Below are 22071 nucleotides of genomic sequence, written 5' to 3'. Positions count from 1 at the left end.
CAACATCGAAATCTGTCCAATGTGACCGAAACGACCGATCCTTCGTGCTGACCACCCCTACGTAGGAGATAACCAAAGCGTCTTTCGTACCCTGGCGACGGCGCAGACCCGTCCGCGCATGCCCCTTCGTCTCCCGTCTCCCGTCTCTCAGATGCGAACCTCTCCCCCCCCCTTGCCGCTCTCAGAGCTGTGTATCAAGCTATACTGGGTCTATTCCATCTGTGAGAGCCCACGAGCGTCATGTCATATCCGCAACGTTATAATCTCCCGACGGTGAACTTTGAGCTCCATCCCACATCGGTCTTCGTGCGTGCTACCAAGTGACTCGGGGTTGGCCGGGCACCTCTCGCATTGTGTGAAGCGCCGGGCATCTGACGGGCCCAAGGTCGTCCGTCTGCTTAGATGGCCTGTAGATTCAAGCAATCGTTCAGAGCCACCGCATCAATAGAGTGGCTGAACGGGGATGCCGGGGATGGGCGCGGCCGAACCAGTAGGGGGCTTGGGATGGCTTGCAAGCTGAGGATGAATCGAGCTGGTTGGAAAGACGGCATCGGCTTGCTGTATTTACCTATGACTATTGGACTTACTCTCGGATCATTGCAGGCGCTGGCCTTTTGGTGTATGAGGGTGGCTTGGGTGGCATGGTCTCGACAGATGGCCAACGACGTCCAACGAGGTTTCCTTAATTGACGGATTTCTAACCACTCTTCTTACATGGTCTTTCAAGTCGCTTTGTGCGCAGTTCCCCCTTCCCTTTCTAGTTCAACACGAAGCCACCCCTCTAGGCATACTCTGTGACGATGAGCCGCATGACATGGGACCGCCCGTATCTAGACCATTACCAACCAACAGGATGGTCGATGAGCCGTTACCTGTTATTCGCACGGGAGACCACCTGTACAAGAGGCCCAGCATCCTGCGCAGACGACTGAGTCCGACCCGCCGGCATATCTACCCTAAATTTACGTTACGTTATAACCCGGTATCCGGCTTCGTTCGTGCTCTCCATGTCAACAAACACGGAACATCGGAGGCCGAGTACCTCACCTCCCAACCAAGGAGATTCCTCCTTCCCGTCTCATACTCAGAGGTCACCCACTTCATAGAGGACTCAATCATCGGGGGGACTGCGGAGTGACACCAACCCTCTCTGTGATACATATCTGCTTGGTGGCTCCTCGCCCGCTGGTTCACAATTGAAGGGCTCGGATCCCAATGGCGCTCAACAAGCCTTGAACGTTCGATCAAGGTCCTCTCTTTCTTAGAGATATCTATACGGACCTTGATCCACAACATAGTCATAATCACGACCAGCACAGAGAAGCCAGTCTCTTACTCTAAAATGTTATAAGAATGCTCGATTAATCTATCTTCATGTCCTGGAAACAAGCCTTACGAAACACCGAAGCCGGGGGGATCAGGACAAGGTGGTATCTAAACGCCTAATGATGCAAACGGAAACAGCCTGGCTCTTTCACCGAGCCTTCTCGTGGTTGTGTTGGTACACGTTGGGGTTGCCACCCGTCAACTTCAACAGGTGACGCTCGTACGGTCCCAAAGGTTCCTCCACCATGACCCTCGCTGAAGCGCTGGTAGGGGCCTTCTCATCGGGCCCGCAGTACTCCCAGATCCAACGGCCGTCATCGGACTGGGCAGGATGCTCCATACACTCCTGTCTGTCCTCCTCAGGCTCCCAAGAAGGGTGGTTCGGCACAGGGTCGTGATACTGGGCCTTTTTACGGACGAGCTTCCAGTTCTTCTTCAAGGCTGGATTGTCCCACACACCAACGTCGTTGAGACCGAGACCTTTACAGGCCAGACGAATACGTACTGAGGAGTGAATACGCTCGTTCGTGTCCTTGAGGAAGGGACCGCTCAGAGCTTCTGTGTGCGCGTTGGCCTGCCTGTACAGACCGGGCGAGCGAGTAATTTTTCCGGCCAAGGAATAGAGAAGGCTCGGTGTCTTCTGGATGGCGCCCAGACCCCATGGCCTGAGAGGGTGGTTCTGGCTGTAGATGGGCTCCGTGGCCCACTTCAGAGTGCTCTTCGGTTTCAGCAACTCCGCATAGAAAGTGTTGGATTGTTCCACACAGCGCTCGAGGGCGCGGTGGTTAAACTCAACGCCGATTGAAGCCAGCTGATCCATCATCCCTACATGGCACCCTGTTAGCCGACGGTGAAAGCATACATGGACGAAAGTGCGCGCTCACAAGCAAGCGTGATGTTGGCCATTCCCTGGTCATTCCAACCGCCGCCGCAGTTCGAGTGGTTACCAGGGAACCAAACCTGTCGAAGATCCGTCGACAGCTTATTGGCCTCGAGGCGTTCCCACACGGCGGGTTGGAAAGAGTAGCGTGTTTCGTCAAGGGCAAGAGCTTGAAATGCGTGTTCAACTCTGTCCGAAAGGCTCGTGTCCCAGAACTTGAACTCCTGGTTCGATGCGTAGATTCCAAGCCTGTTCAGCCAGGCAATTTGGGGAATGCCTAGGCTACCGACGGTATCCCAGACAGCTGCGCTCGATTAGCTGGGCGCATGACTGAGAACATGAGCTTTCTTACCGACAGCCTTGACCTTGATGATGTCGCCCGTGCCTTCTTCTTGTCGAACACGGGTCATGCCAAGCTAGGATCTGTTAGTCGTCGGGCGTCGTTGACCGCGAGTGGTAAGCAAAATTACCTTCTCCAACCTAGACCGGTAAACATCCGCAGCCCCCTCGCCCTTGGGTTTGTTGTCAAACGGCACGGTAGGGAACTCGTCACGGTAGCGGTGGTTGTTCCAGTTCTCCATGTCTTTGAAGATGGGCCAAAAGTGCTCCACCCCTTCACGGGTCAGGAGGCCCAGGTCAGCGATCATTCCAGCAACGCAGCGGACGATATAGGCGCCCCGCGAGAAGCCGACGAGGACGATCTCGTCGCCGTCGCAGTAGTTTGCGCAGAGAAAGTTGTAGATATTGCGGACTCTCTTCCCTGCGTGTTAGTGCTGCGGTAATGGGAGACGGAAGAATACGAAGGGAAAGTACTTACTTCGCCGAGGCCAATACCAAAGGCGCCGCCGGTGAGGGTATCGAGGGTGTTGCTCCCCGTGCCGACGCCCGACTCGTACTCGATGACTTGCACTCGACCGTCGCTGCACCTACGGCGAAAACATCTCGAGATCCGAGTCACGTTGGATGGGATCTGGAGGGAGCCCTTGGGCTTCCAGAAGGTGGGTTTCACGTAGGCGCTCTCCCTGGAGGAAGGGTTAGCACCTTGATGCAATGTAAACGAGCGCAGGCTACACCACTCACGAGTTCATCCATGTGCCATCACAGCACACAACCAGTCTCTTTGGAGAGTACTTCATGGGAGTAGGCGGGGTTGCCATGATGAACAGCCTGACCTCGGCGAGCTTTGGCGAACAGACCAAGTCGGCGGTAGAGTTGTGGCCTGGACAAGCAGTTGAGCAGGGAGCGAAGATTGATTGAGGGAAACGGCGAGGATGGGGTGTATGCTCGTCGATACAAGGTAGAGTGAGTGGGCAGTGTTCCAGCCAGTTCCTAAAAACTCGACGAGGTCGGTCTTCTTTGCTTGGTTGTTGACGTCTGCGACTTGCAATGTTCGGCTTCTTGGGGGTCCCTATACAGCGGGACGTGATAGATTCCCTCTTTATATCAACAAGAGGGGCAGTCGGCGGAACTCGTCTGTCAGAGGCATAGGTATGAGGAGGAAACAGAAAGCAAAACTAGTCCCCGTAAGGCTGTCCTATGGGAGGAAAGAAGTAGCCAGGACGGACGAAAGCAGTCATTCCAGTGGAAAAGATTCTACGACATCCTCTACGCTCAGAAAGGAAAGTAGGGGACAGACCGAAGAACGCGGTGTGTGGAGATGCGCGCGCCCTGGTCGCTGCTCCCTGGCGAAGCCAAGAGCGAGGCTGAAGTCTGACATGGGGGGCACAAGAGGAACACACAGAGTATATCCAGGCTGGGTAGGTATGTAAGCCCAGGCACCAGAGTGAATCCAACTCGGCCAGTCCCTCCCAGGGCCCTCATTGGCTGTCTTGTGGTGTGTTTGCGCCAAATCCAAAGCAAGCGGCAAGAGCGATGCAGTTCGGCTGTGTGTTTCCTGTCATCATTGCAGGTGGATCTCTCCCCCTGGGGGTTGCACAGAGAGGGCAGAGTGGTGACATCGAAAGCGAAGAAAAAGAAAACCCGTCAATTCGGTGACTTGCTGCAGACGGGTGTACGACGACCAGACAAGGCGTCGAGTTGGACGAGCGAACCAAAATCGATTGATTCGGTTGCAGGTTCACCAAGGAGGGCCCTGTTGATTGAAGTGTAACTGGATCAAAGGTTGGGAGCATCCGAGTCTATCGTCGAGGGAATCGCTCTGGCTGACGATCGCATTACAGTACACACAGTCTGACAAACACCCCACACTCGTCGATTTGCGACACTACTCATTTCCGCAGCCAGCAATGGACGGATAGCGCCAGTCGCCGAAGGAAATAGAAAATAAATCTGCGGGCAATCCCTTCCTCATCCCGCTGAGCCATGCTGACCTATCGGCAGGCGGTGGGGACAAGGCCTGCTATGGCAGGCAGCAGGACGGTCATCCATCGTCCATCCGAAGCGACCCAATTGCGGGCGAGGCAACGGGCCATCGACCGGTGTCACCGCGGTATCATCTCGGGTCGGAATGTTCATTGACGTTTAAGTCGATGTTCATTAACGTTTAAGTCGCAGAGTAGCTGACCTGCCGTCGAATCATAGCCATACCACCCGGTACACCCTGCCCGCATTGGCGCTTTTCCCCAATCTCACCTCCATTTTCTGACCAACAGCCTTCGATATCATCAGTTCGTCCGAACCATGGGACGAAACCCGCGTTGTCCGCACCAACAGCACCATCGGCCGAACTCTCCTACAACCGCATGCATCCCATCGAGCCTAGTCACACCCACTCCCGTATTCCCGTCTGACTGTATACTCCCAAACACGCCTCGCATCATCGCATCGCCGCCGCCGATGACTCGTCTCACCCACCTCCATCTAACCAAGCCACCAGCACTCTCACCCATCCCTCCCTCCGCGAGTGGTCACGACCTAGTTGGACGGCTCAGCCCATCACACATGATGAGCCAAGAGTCATCACTGCCACTCACCCCTCTCGTCTCACTCCAGCTTGCAGACCAGGGACAAATAAAACCAGGAAAATAATAGGGCGAAGAATAAGCAATCTTACACGAATCCTCTGCGCAAAACCCCAACAGAATGGCAGGATCACAAGATCACAAGATCGCAAACACATCACCCGCCAATCCAGAGACACCATCTCAAACCATGCAATCTCGTCCTTCCCCGCCACCCTTTCCCTCCTTAGCCATGACACACACCCCCTCTCCCTCCCTTCCCCCCAAGCGTGTAGGTAGATTACTCACGCAAAGCCACGGCCAGTCTAGGTGGCCGAGTTATCGACGCACTCCCTCGAGGGAACCAATCCCGCCGAGAATCGATACCGAGCTGCGTCCTGGATCCGGAAACTTTTCTTTTTCGCTACTAGCCATGACTGGTCTGACCCGACTCTGCCTGCCTGCATCATGCAGGGCACGGCAAAACCTTAACACTCCATTATTCTCTCTCTCTCCCCAAGCCCCTTGCAGACGCTTGTCGTCAAGCCACCACCTCACCCGGGTCCAATGGTGTGTCCTTGAACTTTCCCAGCCCTACAGGAACCGGCATGAACCGTCCTATTCCGCGGCGGGAACCGTCGGAGTCAAACCAGACTTCACTCCATCGACCCGAGACACGGCACCGCCCTGCATTTGACATCTCAGATGATCAAAAAGTCACTTTGTCTTAAAAATCGATGCCGCCTCCGACGGCGGTCTTGTCTCTCTATCTATTGCTTCTTCGTCGCCCCAAGTTGGCATACCAACGCTGCGTTCGTCGCACACGACGAGAACTCCCATGGGGGGGGAAGAAAAAAAGAAAAAGAAACGCGCACAAGTACATGTGTATCATATCTTTGCATGTTGGCTCTCAACATACCATGCCGGCCGTGACGTATTGTGTACAGTATTGACTCTCATCTCACTGTCCCTGTCCTGCAGCAGCTTCTCTGCTGCTTGTATAATATATCTGATTCGTATGGGCTTTGCAGTTGTTTCTCTTCGCCTTTTCACTCTTTTCCAAACCTCGTATCCCAAGATGCCTGAACATGTATAGGTCAAGCAACATAAAGTAGACTCCGTTCTAAGAGGCCTAATCTTCCCCAAACAGAATGCTGTGGTGCTCGGCGCAGAGCTCGTCGAAGCCCAACCAGTAAACAGTTGCGTTGTCATTGCTGGCGTCTGACCAGGCGCCGCCGTCGCTTTCTCTAATGTCCTTTGGGTAGGGGTGCGCGGGGTACCAGACCCTGTTGTCGATCAGTTCGGGCCCGTAGTGCTCCTCGGCCTGGAACCAGTTGATGGCAGATCGAATCAGCGACCGCCCGTAGGGGAAGAACCACAGACGGGGCCAGAAAGCATCGAGGGCGCCCTTCTCTCCCGTGACGTGCAGCAAAGGGAACGTCTGCTTGGTGACAATGTTGGCACCGAACTCGGACTTCCGGATCAGCTCGTTCACCGTCGCGCCCATAGTCTCATCCGACGTCGAGTTGAATATGCGCTTCAACGACCTCATACCATCCGCTTGCATGTGCAGGCTCCAGGGGACGAAGTCCGAGTTGTTGCGGTGGTTTTGGGTGACCTCGACCGAGTACAGAGGCCCGATGAACTTGCGCCAGTCCACCCACTCCGCATAGCCGGCCCATGTCTGGAACATCAGACTCCAATAGTCCATGGCGATGTGGAAATTGTAGCTGTAAGCGGGTTCCAGGTTGGGAACCCAACCGTCCTCGGGGGGCTGCATGACAACGGCTTCGGGGTTTTCCTCCTTCTGCATCTGGATCCGCTCGAGCTCCTGAAGGCCCCAAACGTCGCTCAGGTAGAACTGGTCGCTTTCTCTAAACTCGTACTCGGGATCGTACACTTCGTTGATGAGGTCGAGGGTGGCTCGGAACATCTCGCGGACCTCCTTGATTGGGCCCATGATAGTACCGCTGTTGAGCCATCTTGGGTGGTTGAAGGCCATGTCCTCCGTGTTTGTTAGGGGGCCGAACTCTCGGCCGTCCATGTTGGGGACGGGAGGGACGGCCCAGCATGCCGGGCGCCGCCAGTCGACGGGCCAGCAAACCTTGTCGGCGCCGAAGAATATGTGCCGGCCAAGGGGGCCGGCAAGTTTCTCGGCCATTTCGGGTCCAAGTTGTTGCATGATGCGCTCGTCCTCTCGTGCGGACGCCTCGAAGTATCGGTTGATTAAGACATCGGGGCCGAACTGGAGGAGGACGTCGTAGCCGTCGATCATAAGAAACAGGTCGTTGTTGCTAGAATCGGGCAACTCCTCGAGATACTTGGTAACGACGCGAATCTTGGCCAAGTGGGAGAGAGCAGCGTCGTTCTCTCCGGTGCCGTTCCATCCTGCAACGACGGGCGCACCGAAGCGATTGACGGTCGAGGAAACGAGGGCGCGGCAGAACTGCAGGTTGGGAGCGCTGGCGGCGATGAGGAAGTGGAAGCGGCCAATACCCGCAGAGGCGGTTTTGCTAGCCTTGGTTGATGGCACCGAGGATTTGCCTCCGGCGGGGAGGGAAGCTGAAATGTCGGACTATGGAAGAAAGCAATGTCAGTGCCAGTTACAATGGGTGCCTCAGGGGCCTGCGGCGAACGAGTTCGGTTGACGTTTCAGCTCGAAAGCCGGCACGTGGGCGCATTCCTCTCTTGAAAGAGAATAAGACAGATTGCTGCCCCAGCAGACGTGTGGTTTGCGGCGGTGACCAGGTCGCGACGAAAATGTCTCTAGTGACGACGGGAAACTCACCCAGTTCAGGTTCTCGGGGTAGAGTGACTGTGAGAATATCAAAAGAGCCGAGACGATGACGAAGGCGGCCAGCAGCGCGAGTCTGCGGCCTTTCAGTGCCATCAGCATGGGTGCGAGGCGGGTTTCATTTAACTGCCGGATTGGCTTGAGATCCAGGGTGGGCGGTTTTCGGAGAGTGGAATGGCGTGCAGGCAAAATGTTCGTGATGGGCAAGCTGGAAGCGGCAGCAGCAGTAGCGACTAGGGCAGCGTTGATGACTATATCGTGGTCGAAAGAGCAGCCGGGTATTATAAAGAACGTAACTTTGCAACGAAGGATAGCCCCAATGAGAGAAAGAGGGCAGAAAAAGAAGGAAGAAGAAACGAAGCAAGCGCTCTCTCTCAGCTGGAAATCGTCGTCGCTAAAGGGTCGGAGGGGAAAGAAGGGAAGTGACAGTGGCAAGAAAATGTGAGGTGGCAGATAGATGGGCGGGGGGCAGGGGGGAGCTTCTGGGCGGCGACTATTCAAAATTGCTAATGGCAGTGCCAATATGCCAATGCGAACAACGTGGCTGTAGGAAAGCGAGCGGGAAGGGGGGGGGGGGGGGGGGCACAGGAAGAAAAAAACAAGAGTCCGAAACGGCCAGAAATCGATATCCTCTCTTTCTCCTGTCGACTGTCTAGTGGGGGGGATGTCGGTCAGTTCGTGGGTGTGGTCTTGTTTCGTCTCGATATCTGTTGGTTTAGGTTGTCTTGGACTGCCGTCCTCTAGGCGGGAAAGACAGGCGTGTGTGGCGTGTACATGCGTCGGCGGGAAAGACAGGCGGTTCCAAGGGCGAGATTCTCTCTTCGGGCTGTACTTGAGCCGCACCTTTTGTGTGATTTGGGAGTAGGCCGGCAGTGCTGCAGAGAGTCCGGGGAAACAGAGGAATGGAATTGAGTCGGGGGGACCTCGTCGTGTGGGTCGTATGGGTACCAGGGTACCTAGGCACACAACCTAGAGCATTCACCCCAAGATTGAATGAGACGGAGAGTGGGCTGAAGGCTGACAGGAAATCAAAAGAAGAATGGTCCGGAATGCCAAGTAAGAACAAGCCATCTAAAGGATATTCTTCCGCGGGTGGAAGAGGGAGCGAGTGGGAGGATCTGGGCGGGAAGGGACCTGAATTGGAGGAACGACCAGGGCCGGAAGTTGCGGCGGATTTGGGTACTTTGCTCCAGGCGGCGGTTGGTGGTTTGTTCAGTGGGACGGCCATCAATCTGCATCAGTAATCAGATCAGTCGCGAGGTTCAGACACCCGCCAATGCACAAGTGACAGGAAGAGAGACCTTCGATAGATTTGACTAGGTAGGTACCTAGGTAGGTAGTGGACAAGAAGGGGTGGTCCCCTTCCCCTCGCGTCGCCGAGAGGGACGCGCAAACAAGCGTCTCGCACTCGATTGTCACCCACGAAAACAACAGCAGCAGTGTACGAGGTCCCAGGAGAACATCTTGTCGCATAGCCGCAGTGTCTTTCTATTTGGGTTCAATCTTCAATTTCTTCAACAAAGTTACACGTGTGAGCAGACAGAGGAAAAGAACAAATTAGCCTACTGGGTCCGACAAAAGCCGCGAGCACCGGGCACATCCATCCATCCATCCCATACAGAGTACGGATACGGATACTCCAAGGACATTGGGAGGCATCGGAAACAAGAGAACAATGGGGGCGGGCGCTGACGTAGGCTCACTGTCGTGGCTGGCATTGGCTAGCATTGGCTGGCATTTTCTGGGCCTGGCGTGGGTGGGTGAGCCCAAGATATCAAAAGTTGCCGTGTCGTCCGGCTTGGAGGCTTGGTACCGCCGCATCGGTGAGACCTCGCAGGCCTCACTTCGAGGCTCGACCCAGCGGCTGGCCCTTGCTTCAGGGCTGCCGCCGTCCTGCAGCCCGTCGAACCGTCAATGGTCTTCTCTTGTCTGGGTGCCCGCCCGCCCGCCGCAGCCCGCAACTCAGCGACTTGAACGCAGAAAAGGATGCTGCTGCTCATTGTTTGCGTCCGCGCACCCGCTGTCGCCGCTTCCCATCCCTGAAGTACCAGGTGCCTCCTGCATGGCGCATTGTTCGTCCAATCGCCGCCTCCGCATGGCGGGCAGAGAGACATCTCGCTGAGGCATGGCCGTCCCGGGACAGCCGTTGGAAGCGGCACTAACTTTAGCACGGAGCGGTCGCTGCTGTGGCTGGATGTCTGAGGGCCGAGGTGAGCCACGCTACCAAAGGGATGGATGTGCGTCTCTCCGTCTCATTCAACCTATCCGTAATTCATGCTTCATGATGGTGGAAGGAGTCGCCGGCGAGATAGCCTTTGGGATGAACGCAATTGTGAGCGACACCCGCATCTCCACGACAGCTCCATTGCGTACGAATACATCTTTCTCTGGACTGGGTGAGTGTGGATTGGGCCGAGATAAGATACAGATGGCGTGCTGAGGTAAGCGGGGCAGCTCAATGAGAGCGAGGTCAGAGTTAGGAATGCACAGAGGGTACCCATACGAAGTCCCGCTTCTTCCCCACCCACCGCGTCCCCGCTGGTGCCATCCCACGCCCCCTCCTACGGCGCAGCAGCGCCCGCCCATCTGCTGTCCTAAATGATGGGCCGCCGTGCACCGTTATTTCTTGTTGTCGTCATCTCCGCCCTGCGTCTCCGGGCCAGTTGCATCCAATATCTACAGGAAGTTGATGCTTGCTTCCCGCTTGGTGACTTCTTTCTGTGCACCTCTTTGGCTTGGCGCCCACCCCTTATTTGCTGAAGGCTGTTCCTCTCCACCTCCTTGCTTCCACCGACAGTTCCGCTCCTCCTCCCTCTTCTTCCTCCCTCCTCCTCCTATTCTCCAAGAGCCAAGGCCAAGGGAGGGAGCCAAACCAAGCTGGTGCATTTGACCATTGGTGTTCACACAAGAAAAATGTCTCGGCATCGCAACACCTCGGATTCGTCGGCTGAACACAGTTCCTTCTGCCGTCCCCCTCATGCGGGCTGCGACCATAGGCTGCTCCCTTCAACTACAAGACAACAGAGAGTGGCAACGCCATGCTTGTGTCTGAGCCTCTTGAGGTTGCGGGACCTGATGAGAGTTGAGAGCTGAGACGGACCTGCCAAACCGCATATCCACATAGAGTACACGTACACTGTACTTTCCGAGACCTTGAATGCAAAAAAAATAAAAATAAAAATCCATTGACTTCTTGTGGGATTCTAATCACACGGTCTTAGGGACCTTGAATGCATGCAGCCGCAGATAGGAAACGAACCCGATTGCCACAGCACGCCCACGAATCAATCGATCACTCATCCTCTTTTTTCCCTCGTGCCCTAGGATGCTGGTCCCTGCCGAGAGCCGCATTTAAATGAGATAAGCCAGTCAGGCCGACCCTCTTACCCATGCGCCGGGTGTGCTGGGTCACGTTCCCCCCCCACTATTCCGCCTTCCTTTCAGGTTTTCTTGATATGAGAAGGGGGGACACTGGAGTCTTGAGAGAGTCAGTAGGGCCAGGCAGTGGCAGATGCAGACATCTTCCGCAACGTATTCGTAGGCAGGCAGGTCGGTACGGAGTACTGCAGTGTACAATCTTGCGAGGGCAAAGCTGTCAACCCGAACTGAAAGAAGTTTCATCTTCTAGAAGAGAGTGGGGGGCTGCTGGCGCTGCTGCGCGGACTTCGTTTGCAGTGCCTCCTGAGCGCCAGAGTTCAGGGCTGTAACTTGCCTCAGCACGTCTTCGTCCCTATTTTCTGGGGGTTCTTCATCATCATCATCGACTTCCAGAGTGGCCCCTGAGAAACTCCCGGTCCGCCACAAACGACGATCGCTGCCATCCCTCCAATCGAAATCGAACATACACCGGGGGGCTCGGTCTACAAGTGCGCCGATGCACTGTAAGCTTGCTCCCCTTTAATAACCGGCCCCGTCTCGCTCCCAGTCGTGCCCCTGCCGACCGGTCGCACCAGGATGAATCGGGGCCCAGGCTGACGCGGCTGCCAAGGGGGCTTCCCAAACCCCAAGACAAGCTCACTTCGGATGCAGACCAGGAGAGGCCAGGACCGAGTTCGACAGCGGACCCGCCATCGCACTCTGTGAGCATGTTGATGGTTATTCATGGCCTACTATGTTCCAGACCAACCGCCTAGATTGGAGCCAGCGGCAGTCGTCAGCTGTGGGATGCCACTTTTCCGCCAACAGCACATCGCAATCAATCGACCGAGGACCGAATCGAACACGGACATGCCTTCTATTGTATGTGAACTCGAGACCAGCAGGTACAGCACACTGTCGGTCTGGTGCGGTGTACAATATGCGGCAAAATGATTGGTGGCTACCGTTTGATTTCTACCGGCCCGGCAGCCAATGTACATCACACACGCACCAGACCAGCACCGCCGCCGGGCAATGAAGACGCAACGGGGCTGGAGCAATGAGCTGGCCAGAGTTCCGGCGCAATCATCCAGAAACATGCAGACTCCATCCCCGGGTTTGGAGAGTCCTATAGTGATAACGGGCGCACGATGAAGAGTTGAACGGGATACGCACCACCAGTCAAGGTATATTGTACATGCTGAGATATCCATATTCTAGTCTCTGGCAGTCTGACTTGCTCCCGCCCGCTCTCCCTTTTCAGCTGAACTATAGAGGAAAGCCATGATCCATTCCGTTCAATATACTCGGAAACCCAGACAGATAGGAGGAGCCCCTTGCCTGCACTCGAGGCCAGATAACCTGCCTAGTGCCATTTAGTGAGAACGAGATACAGGAAGTGAGAGTGAGAGTGAGGTTGAGAGAGTGAGGGCGTCTCCGGAGACTAGCAATGACAATGCCGCCAGCCGAAACGTCATCGATGCCAAGCGCGGAAGCGAGAAAGATGCCCGTTTGAGTATCTCGGCATCCTTTGGTTCCTCCTCTCCTGTCGGCCTCCACCTCTCAGGCTCCTTGAAGGGACCCCCCCCCCCCCCCCCCCCCCCCCATGTAGTCCCACCACCACTCTCTCTGGTTCCAAGTTCACAATCCCACACTGCCTCCTATTCCCACTCTTCTCTCGTTCTGCCCGTCCTGCCCGTCCTGCATCACCAGGACATACACTCCTCACCACTACAGTCTTTCCCTCTCCACACGTTTTTCTCCCTCTTGTTCCTGTCGTTCCCTTCCCTTCCCAAACCCTTTTTCTTTTTTACTTTACTCCTGCGCTACTCCCCTGTTCCTAGACCCCATTTCTTCCTTTTTCCGGGTCTCGACATTGACAAACAATTGGTGCATTGGATTAAGCTGACGCCTCGCAACGCCCGTGATCCGAAGTCTTGGGTTCATTGGCACGCCTGTTCCACTGAACAAACGCCCTTTGCCTCCCAGTCTGCCTTTTTACACCACCACCAGGTCCCTTTTTTCCCTTACTTCTTCCCATCCTTGGCACTAAACCAGCACGATATCCACGTACACACACTCCTTCAATCGCCCTGCCTCTCGTTCGGACCTTCTCTCTTTTTCACTCGAGGCTTTCTTCCCATCGCAAGTACCAAATCCCGCCACTCTTCGCTTGTTAGACCGGTTCTTTTAGGCTGGACAGTCTTACGTGCGCCCACCCTGCCGACTTCCCCCACGCCCGGGACCGATCTGCGTAGTGAAACCTCGTCAGTCGTAAGCTCAGCTTCTCAACCCCCCCTCCCCCTCGGCAACAGGGTGAGAGGGTCTTTGTGGACGAACACACGGTCTACACACAAATACACCAACGGGTCCGACCTTGCGACGACGAACAGAGCTGAACAGTCGAACAACCTCAGCCTTGGATCCATCCGATCAAACGACTACCTGCAGCAATGGCGGAATCCGACAACTTCAAGACCGAGGCTCGACGGAGCGAAGAGGGCCATGGCCTCTTAAACGGAGATGAGAAGCGCGTCGAGGAGAGCTACGATCTCGAGGCCAATGCCAGCCCTGCCACCGAACAACAGACCAACGCCGAGAGGAACCGCAATCCCGTCGAATACACCATCTCGCCTCAGGTCAAGTTTGGCTGGTTGAGCGCCTACTTCATGTTCAGCTTGGTCTTGACCCTCTACAACAAGTTGATCCTCGGCGCTGTACGTTACCTGCTCTCCCCAACCTCCACTCCAACCCTTAACCCAAGATCCCGAGATCGTGGCAGAGCTTTCAGAACCATGGTGGCGGGACAGGAGAAGGCTTCATTGAATTAAATAAGCATCGACTGACATCGTGATTAGTTCCCCTTCCCGTGGCTTCTCACGTCACTCCATGCAACCTGTGCGAGCTTGGGCTGCTACACGCTGCTTCAATGCGGCTACTTCACCATGTCTCATCTGGGACGCCGCGAGAACCTCATTCTCCTCGCCTTCAGTCTGCTCTTCACCACCAACATCGCCGTCTCTAACCTGTCACTGTAAGCAACCAAGAAAAACCCCCTTACAGCTCATTCGGATGGATTAAGCACTGCTGTCGAAGTTGGAATCCCACCCGTGGTCCCGCCTTCGGATCGGGCAGGACTCAGCCTGAACGATGCACATGGCAGTTACACGTTGCTAATCCACCCTACCTGACAGTGCCATGGTCTCTGTCCCGTTCTACCAGGTCCTGCGGACGACTGTCCCCGTTTTCACCGTCCTCATCTACCGTGTCGTCTTCGGCCGCACCTATGAGAAGATGACATACTTGACGCTCGTGCCCATCATGATTGGTGCTGCCCTGACCACCATTGGCGAGTACACTTTTACAGACCTGGGTTTCCTGCTCACCTTTGCGGGTGTCGTGCTTGCTGCGGTCAAGGTACGTAATCTTGCGTTTGCCCATCTCCCGTCCCGTCCATCATCCGAAATGCATGCTTTATCGAGTTGCGCGTGGAGTGGAGCTCATCGGCCTCCTCCTTTTGAAACTCGGCCAGCAAACTTTCGTCCGAATTGCAGCCCTTTGTCAGTGCTTATGCAGCCGCTGACGAACGCACCAACAGACGGTCGCTACGAATCGCATCATGACCGGGCCCCTCGCTCTCCCCGCCATGGAGGTTTTGCTGCGCATGTCGCCCTTTGCGGCTATGCAGTCCCTGGCTTGTGCCATCGCCGCCGGCGAGCTCGGCAACCTCAACACCATGCGGTCCGAGGGCAACATCAGCCTCGCTACCGTCATTGCCCTACTCGGCAACGGCATCCTCGCCTTTGCCCTCAATGTCGCCTCTTTCCAGACGAACAAGGTCGCCGGTGCTCTCACCATGAGCATTTGCGGTAACATGAAGCAGTGTCTTACTGTCGGACTCGGAATCATCGCTTTCGGTGTAGAGGTCCACCTGTTCAACGGCTCCGGTATGATCCTCACCATGATCGGTGCCGCCTGGTACAGCAAGGTCGAGCTCGATCGAAGAGCCCGCAAATAAACGGCTCATGTTGACTGGCGAGTTGCGCATATATGCGCGTGTAACGACTATCAGTAACGGCCGAAGAAAAAAAAAACCATAGAATCGGGCGCAGGCAGAGCCAGAACAACCCGCGAAGTCGTGGGACCGGGGTGGGGAAGATCTGGTCGAACCGCCGACGAAAATGCAAAAGACCATCTCAGCTGGCATAGTCACGGGATCAACCGCGGTGACATCTGGCAATTGGATAGGTACGGCCAAACCGGCAGAAGGCAAGCCAGAACCAGCCTGGGTGCCCATCCCGCAACGGAATCGCCGTCCGCCGTCTCGCCCTCGGGCAATAACGGCGCCGCGTGTAAGATGGAGAAAGTTTACAAAACAAACAAGCATGCATGCATGTGCCACCCAATGGTCGCGCATCCATTTTATACCCTTTGCATGGAGTAAGAGAAACGGGCATAAACGGAATTTTTCTTCAACATTGGGCTGGAAAAGCTTCATATGTCTTCTAGACCCCCTTTTTTTCTTCTTCCTTGTTTCTCACTAGATTCCAAGACGGGTTAATAATATATTTCCCATTCAAAGTCAGCCTGCGTGTGTCTGCCGCATCCTGCATGTTTGCCATCTCGGGTGAGATCTCCGCACTAACCGTTGCAGCCGCTCCTGGCGCCTCCAAGTGAAATCCCCCAACCCGGACTGGTTGATAGGTGGATGATGGACTAGTCATCTGCAACAAAACACCCCACGCGGGCGCATCCCGTGGTGGTGTGTAGTCGGTCGTTCGGTTGGTTGTCATCACCCCTCCTCCCCTCTCTCCATCTGCTTTCCCCAAAATTGTCTGCAGTGACCACGCTGTTGGCCGAGCTGATGCAGGCCTGCTGACGGCGCTGTCATGTGAACTTAATTGGATCATCCCCGTCTTCTTCAGGCGGGCTGCGGCTGAAGGGACGATAACCTTAATCCCTCTTTCGTCGCCCTCGTCCCGGACGAGAACCTCAATCTCTCGTCTCGCGCCATGGGATATTGGAACCCGCCTTGAGATCTTGATAGAAGAAGACATGCCTCTCATTACGAGTAATCGTAGCCAAGTCGCAGATGTCAACGACGACGATAACGACGACGCGCGGAACAGCGCCGGAACATTCTCGCCGTCCGGCTCAACAACGTCTTCCGCATTACAAGCAGACGACGGAAAGGTCGCGGCGTTCTTAGCGCGATGTGGGTTGAAGATCTCAGCCGTCGTCGCGGTGCACGAGTTCGTGGCGGCAAGGTTCCCGGGATACGAGGCGGCGCCGGCGCCGTTTCAGGGGTACTGCTCGTATACGCTGCTCCTCCTGCCGCTGGACAGAAAGGGGAGACGACGGGACAGCGGGGTTGAGGCCGGTGACGGGAGCGACGGCGGCAGCGGCAGCGGCAGCGGCAGCGGCAGCGCGACGAGCGGCGAGGACGGGAATGTCCGTGGGGGCGGCAGCCTGCTGGTACAGTTCCGGCCGAGAAGGCACGCCATCGATGTCGGGATCTGCGTGGATGCGAGGGGTGTTTTTGGCGACAGTGTCGTCCCCGGCGTCGGCGACCTGGGCGCGCTGTCGGGGTTAGAGACGACAGACGCGGGGGCCCGGAACGGCGGGGAGCTTTTCGCGTACGTGCTGGAGAGGATGGGCGGCGTCTCGCTGACGGAGTTCCGGGCGTCGTCGGCGGCGCTCGGGGCGGACGCGCGGGCGTGCAGAAGGAGGGTTGTGGCGGACCTGGCCGTCGTATTCGTGAACTCGTGGAGGGGACGGCGGGACAGGCGGGACATCGTGGTCAAGGGCAAGGTCGGCGGGAGTCTGCGGTGGAGGGTGGAGGCCATGGCGGAGGGTCTGCCGAGGGAGTTCCGAAGGGTCGCGAGGTGGGCGGCCGGGGAGCTGGCGGAGTTAGAAGACACGCTGCCGTGGGTTGTCACGCACGGGGACCTGGTGCCGGACAACATTTTGGTGCATCCGGCGCCGTGCGGGGAGGGCGACGACGGGGCAAGGCTGCGGAGGATGGAGAGAGCGGGCGGACTGGTGGGGCTTATCGACTGGGCCGAGGCCGAGTGGTTGCCGTTCGGGATGGGTATGTACGGCCTTGAGGAAGTCCTGGGGGAAGACGTTACCATTCCAACCGCCGAAGAAGAAGGTGGAGGAGCAGGAGGAGGAGGAGGAGGAGGAGGAGGAGGAGGAGGAGGAGGAGGAGGAGGAGGAGGAGGAGGAGGAGGAGGAGGCGAGGACCACAAGCAGCCAGGGGTCGACGATAGCGGGACGTCCATCACGACAACGACCCGCTTCGAATACTATCCCGAGGCGAGCTCTCTGCGGACTCTGTTCTGGAACGAGGTCGGTCGGGTCGTGGGCGACGAGGAGGTCACGCGCCGGGCGAGGCGGGCGCAAGTTCTCGGCGTGCTGTTGTGGAGGGGCATCGCGTTTGACGACGGCGCGCTCGGGAGGGTCGTCGACGCGCAGAGGGACTGGTGGGACGTGCAGAGGCTAGGGGTCTGGCTGTTTGGTAACGGAGGGCTCGGGGAGGGGGACGGCGGCGGCAGTGGCGGCGAGGAGGCGGACGGAGACGGGGAGACGAAGAAAGGGGCTTGGTTGAGGAGGGTTTGGCGGGTGATAGGGGGATGCTTCAAGGCTTTCTAGAGGGGGGCGTTGTGCGACTGTTCATGCGTTGGGCGTGAGCAGATCTGGGCGGACGCAGACTAAACGAGGTACGAGAGAGTCGTGATTGGAGAGCCGAGTCCGTCGAGGTATCGTCAAACTACCTAGTTGAACAATAGGAAGCAGCGGGCAGGGTTTGCAAGGGCGGCCAGTGTACGTACACATGCTCCCCTTTAATTAGGAACGCATATATCGCCGTCTTCCAGCGAGAGTTTTACTTTGTTGTATCAAAGGCGTACACTCCCAGCGCCATGGGAACAGCGAGACGCAAGGCTGGTTGGTATGTCTGGAATGCTGATCGTCATGCGAAAGGCGTAGTGTGGCACTGCCTGAAGGTGTTGTTTATACGGGGCTTCTTGCTTTTGGAGTGCCCTGAGATATTTCTGGGGCTTTCCGAACTAGTAAGTTTACGAGGAGCTCTGGTAACGTAATTCCTTCATAGGTAGGTGTATGTTTAACTGAAAATTTTTGGACCTTTGCAGTTTGTTGATGTTCTCCAAGATGAGTGGAGAATCTTGTCTGCCGGACTTACGTACCGATTCGCATTCCAATCAAGGTCCCGTGTTCCATCTACACACTCCCCGCATTACTCTGTACTTGTTGGACAGGTCGTAGAGCTGGTAATCTAAGCGATTCCTTTAAGACACTGCCCAAAGTACGCAGCCGTCACAAGGCCATTTTTGGAGGGGTCATTTGGGACATGCAAGGAGTATTTTGAAGATCGTTATGTTACAGAGCCTGGTGTCCGTGTTCATTACTTTACTTAGTGCTGTTCTCACCTTCCTCCGACGGTAGCCCGTGTATCCGCTCCGGCACTCCGGTCGAAAAGTGGACCCTTTACGGCGACGCTCCGAAGCACGCCCCGTTCCATGCAGACAGGGCAGTCAAATGGCTTCGAACCAGGAACGCGGGAGCCTTTGCCATTTTCAAGCCGGATAAAAGCAAAACCGTATAATTCCATGGGCTCGTAAGCACCTCGGGAAGCCAGTCTCTCGGTGTAACAGTCTCCGGGAGCTGCTTCTTCTCTTGCCGTACGCGATCCAATCGGGCACACGCTTTGTCGATTCGTCTCCGTATGATACGGCCAGTTCAGATTCAAGCACACTGTGGACGGCCCCCGTTTCTGCTACGGTGGCCGCATGCAAGACATCGTCTCGTCTAGCGAAGAAAGCTTAGCGACCTTGCCTCAAGCCTGACCAGTGCAAAGTTCCTAGCATAACCAATTAGATCCGGCAGCATTGTAAATACTGCGCCATTGAAGTAAGAGACATCTTGTGCGGTATTTGATCATCGAGGGATCGGCGTCGTTCTCACAGTGTCTCAGTACCACTGACCTGGGGTTGGGCTCTGCCAAGCTGCGTCTCGTAGGCCCTGCAGCTCGGATCCATTCTTCCGAGACATCTATTCCTTGCTTTGAAATGCCGTTCTCCCAATGCATCATCCAGTGACAATTGCATGGATTTCCTCCCGTTTCGGTCGCTGAGGGAGGACAACAAGACTGTCCCCATTGCTTTGAAAAAATGGTTGTTACACGGGGCCAATGTGCTGATGGAAACCGCTGCGATTCGACCTTGCTTGACGCCCAGCACTTGTTGACTAGAAGTACAGGATCTTTCAACACCTTGACTACGAACTAACTTATGATTTTACAAGAATCCTAGATCTTGGGTTATCTGGCATGGTTTCCGCTTGCGAAACGGTTGGGTTTCGGCCTGTCCCGTCCCTTGTACAACTTGAGCCTGCCTGCACGGGATCTAGTCAAGCTTCCGCCAAACGCCCACACTATTACAACGTCGCAGATGAAGCTAGTGACTCGGGGTCGATACCGAAATCGGGTTACTCGGGACCCATAAAGAACCACTGCTGGCTTGCCGGACATGTCGTCATATTGTCTCTGCTCGAAGCGTCAACGGCGCTAGTTAAGCGCTGGTCTGAGCCAAAGACAGGGCCGGTCGACGAGATGCATCCCAAAACAGCATCTTTGCGTCCCGGGCGGAGTTGAAAGTAGCCTGGTCGACATTCTTTGCTAAGAATGAGGTCGATCCCTTCCTTGGCATATGGGTTTTGGCTTTCGAGCTTGTCAAACTTTTACTCGGCCGACAGGCGTTCAGTCGGACACTGGCGGGGGTTCTTGTCTTATATTCCCCACTATCAAGAATCCGGAAGGGAGAAAAGGACGGGATCTTCCCTTTTAGGATATATTATTCTTCAGTCTCAACTCTGAAGTGTCTCAGATCTGAATTATCTCTGATCTAGATGCGGTTAATACAGTGGTCGGAGTTGTCTTGTCTCCAGCGCACTTCAGTCTTCCCGAGAGTAGACACTAAAGACAACATCGTGAATGTTGACACCGGCAGCTAGTGATCAAGGGAGTCTTCAACTCTGATGGACAGGTCTGAGGGCTTGCTGATCTTTCCGAATGAAGGGGCTTGGCACATGGTGATCGGAACGTGTGCTGGTGGTCACTGGCATGATGCCTATGATACTGCGGATCAGTCTTGAACGCACCAAAATTGCGGCCGGAAAGGAGGTGATATAGGGTTTTGGCTTGTTCAGATTCCACTCACGATGCGATGAAGCTCCAGGTTTACACCGTCGACTTCACGTATAAGAGGCAGCTGATCTCCCGACGTCAAAGTCATTCTCACAACAGCATCCACCGCCTCTTCATCCTCTCAGCTTCTCCTTGCCAATCTTCTCTCGGACACTCCAATAGACGAACTCGTCGCTTCCAAAAAAAAAACATCAACATGCGTTTCTCCATCCTCAAGGCCGCGGTTGCCGCTCTGGCTGTCTGCAATGACGTCGTGCTTGGCCAGTTTACGCCAGCTCAAGTTGTCATGAACATCGAGGTCATCACGACCAAGTCCCAGGCTCTTATCGCTCCTGCACAGAACATCAACCTCATCAGCGGCGCCTTGCTCATCATTGGCCAGGGACCCTTCCCGGTATACAATCCCTCTCTGCTGTATTGACTGCTTGGCTTCACGCCGCCTTTTGATTGGTGACTGATAGCTGACTTCCACAGAAAATCATTGCTGGCTTTACCGATATCGTCACTACAGCGGGCGTGGCTCTTGTTCAGATGCGAGGAATGCCCCCGGTCCCAGCCGGTGCTCAATCGGACGCCATCTTCGAGGCGTTCCGCACGTTTGTGAAGGTCCACCAGCAGCTTCTGAACGTCCTCATCGGCAAGGCCGGTCTCTTCACGACTATCCCGATTGTCGGCGAGCCCGTTGCTGTCGTCCTGCGAGCTGTGGAGGACATCGTTGACGTGAGTTTGATCCAAACATCAGGAACTTTCTGGATATGGAGTTTTGCTAACCCCTTACGCCTGAAAAGACTGTTGCGTTCGCCCTCATCGACGCTGTCCAGTCCCGGGCTAAGGACTTGGAGGCGGAGTTGGACAGCCTTACTGGCACCATTCAAACCGCCACCAAGCAGTACAGTGGCATCCAGCTTTAGTGGACTACACACATAAGAAAGCTTCCGGATTTTTGGCAAGGAAATCTGTGAGGATGCAGTGGACGAACTTCACTTCGCTCTTGGAGGCTGCCGTAACCAAAAGGAGACCGGGGATCAAGCCTGATCATGATGCCCGCCTTCGCCCAGCACCGTGGCAGTCTTGTTGAATGACTTTCTGTTGGTGTTCTATTTCGTGCTTTTTTGACGAATAGCTTTTAATGGTTTTTGTCTCGAAATTATTCTTAATACAATACGGAAATGTCTGCTGCTCTACCAGCAAACTGTCTGGGCCAACTACGCCCTGTCGCTAATGCTTTGACGATGCGACTCCGCCTGACCTTCCGAGATACGCCTGGTGAGATGAATAAAAGAGTCTCGGTCAGAGTGAAAGCAATGCTGTGTGACGGTGTTCCTGCACTCATGGGAGTAACCATCGAGGTGAGGGGGAGCCTTGATAAGTCTGTGAAGTCGAGTCGTGCGGCTACGTACTGAATTGCATGGTGCATGCAGCTTGTTCGCTTACAAACAGTGGCAAAGTGTGAGAAGAAAGGCGACAAAAAACAGAGTTATCGCCGTGGCCACATCCACAGCTGAAGCGAACAGTGTCGACGCAAAAACACGGGTTCATGCTCTGAATGTGTTCAATGATGTTGTCTACCTCCATCCATGTATCCGTT

At 55.5% G+C, this 22071-nt stretch overlaps 5 protein-coding genes across 5 annotated transcripts; 3 read left to right on the top strand and 2 right to left on the bottom strand.

The window, feature by feature from the left end:
• Positions 1-1474: 1474 nt before the first annotated feature.
• On the bottom strand, positions 1475-3363 carry CH63R_02743 (Peptidoglycan binding domain-containing protein; the record flags this gene model as incomplete). Its single annotated transcript, XM_018297718.1, has 6 exons — positions 1475-2163; positions 2211-2510; positions 2559-2622; positions 2677-2966; positions 3020-3228; positions 3287-3363. 6 exons carry the CDS (start codon positions 3361-3363, stop codon positions 1475-1477), a joined length of 1629 nt encoding a protein of 542 aa, XP_018162534.1.
• A 2875-nt stretch (positions 3364-6238) lies between these two features.
• CH63R_02742 (uncharacterized protein) lies at positions 6239-8002 on the bottom strand (the record flags this gene model as incomplete). The annotated part of the gene is made up of 2 exons (XM_018297717.1): positions 6239-7681; positions 7895-8002. 2 exons carry the CDS (start codon positions 8000-8002, stop codon positions 6239-6241), a joined length of 1551 nt encoding a protein of 516 aa, XP_018162533.1.
• A 5708-nt stretch (positions 8003-13710) lies between these two features.
• Positions 13711-15275, top strand: CH63R_02741 (Triose-phosphate transporter; the record flags this gene model as incomplete). Its single annotated transcript, XM_018297716.1, has 4 exons — positions 13711-13974; positions 14116-14291; positions 14452-14674; positions 14856-15275. 4 exons carry the CDS (start codon positions 13711-13713, stop codon positions 15273-15275), a joined length of 1083 nt encoding a protein of 360 aa, XP_018162532.1.
• A 1037-nt stretch (positions 15276-16312) lies between these two features.
• CH63R_02740 (Mus38-like protein) lies at positions 16313-17911 on the top strand (the record flags this gene model as incomplete). The annotated part of the gene is made up of 1 exon (XM_018297715.1): positions 16313-17911. One exon carries the CDS (start codon positions 16313-16315, stop codon positions 17909-17911), a length of 1599 nt encoding a protein of 532 aa, XP_018162531.1.
• Positions 17912-20679: 2768 nt separating this feature from the next.
• Positions 20680-21394, top strand: CH63R_02739 (UVI-1h; the record flags this gene model as incomplete). The annotated part of the gene is made up of 3 exons (XM_018297714.1): positions 20680-20877; positions 20958-21203; positions 21272-21394. The coding sequence occupies 3 exons, from the start codon at positions 20680-20682 to the stop codon at positions 21392-21394; spliced, it is 567 nt and encodes a 188-aa protein (XP_018162530.1).
• Positions 21395-22071: the final 677 nt, after the last annotated feature.

This window comes from Colletotrichum higginsianum, chromosome 2 (genome assembly GCF_001672515.1).
Source record: "Colletotrichum higginsianum IMI 349063 chromosome 2, whole genome shotgun sequence".
NCBI lineage: Eukaryota > Fungi > Ascomycota > Sordariomycetes > Glomerellales > Glomerellaceae > Colletotrichum > Colletotrichum higginsianum.
Note: the sequence above shows the minus strand (reverse complement) of the source record. Positions and strands in the feature narration are given on the sequence as shown.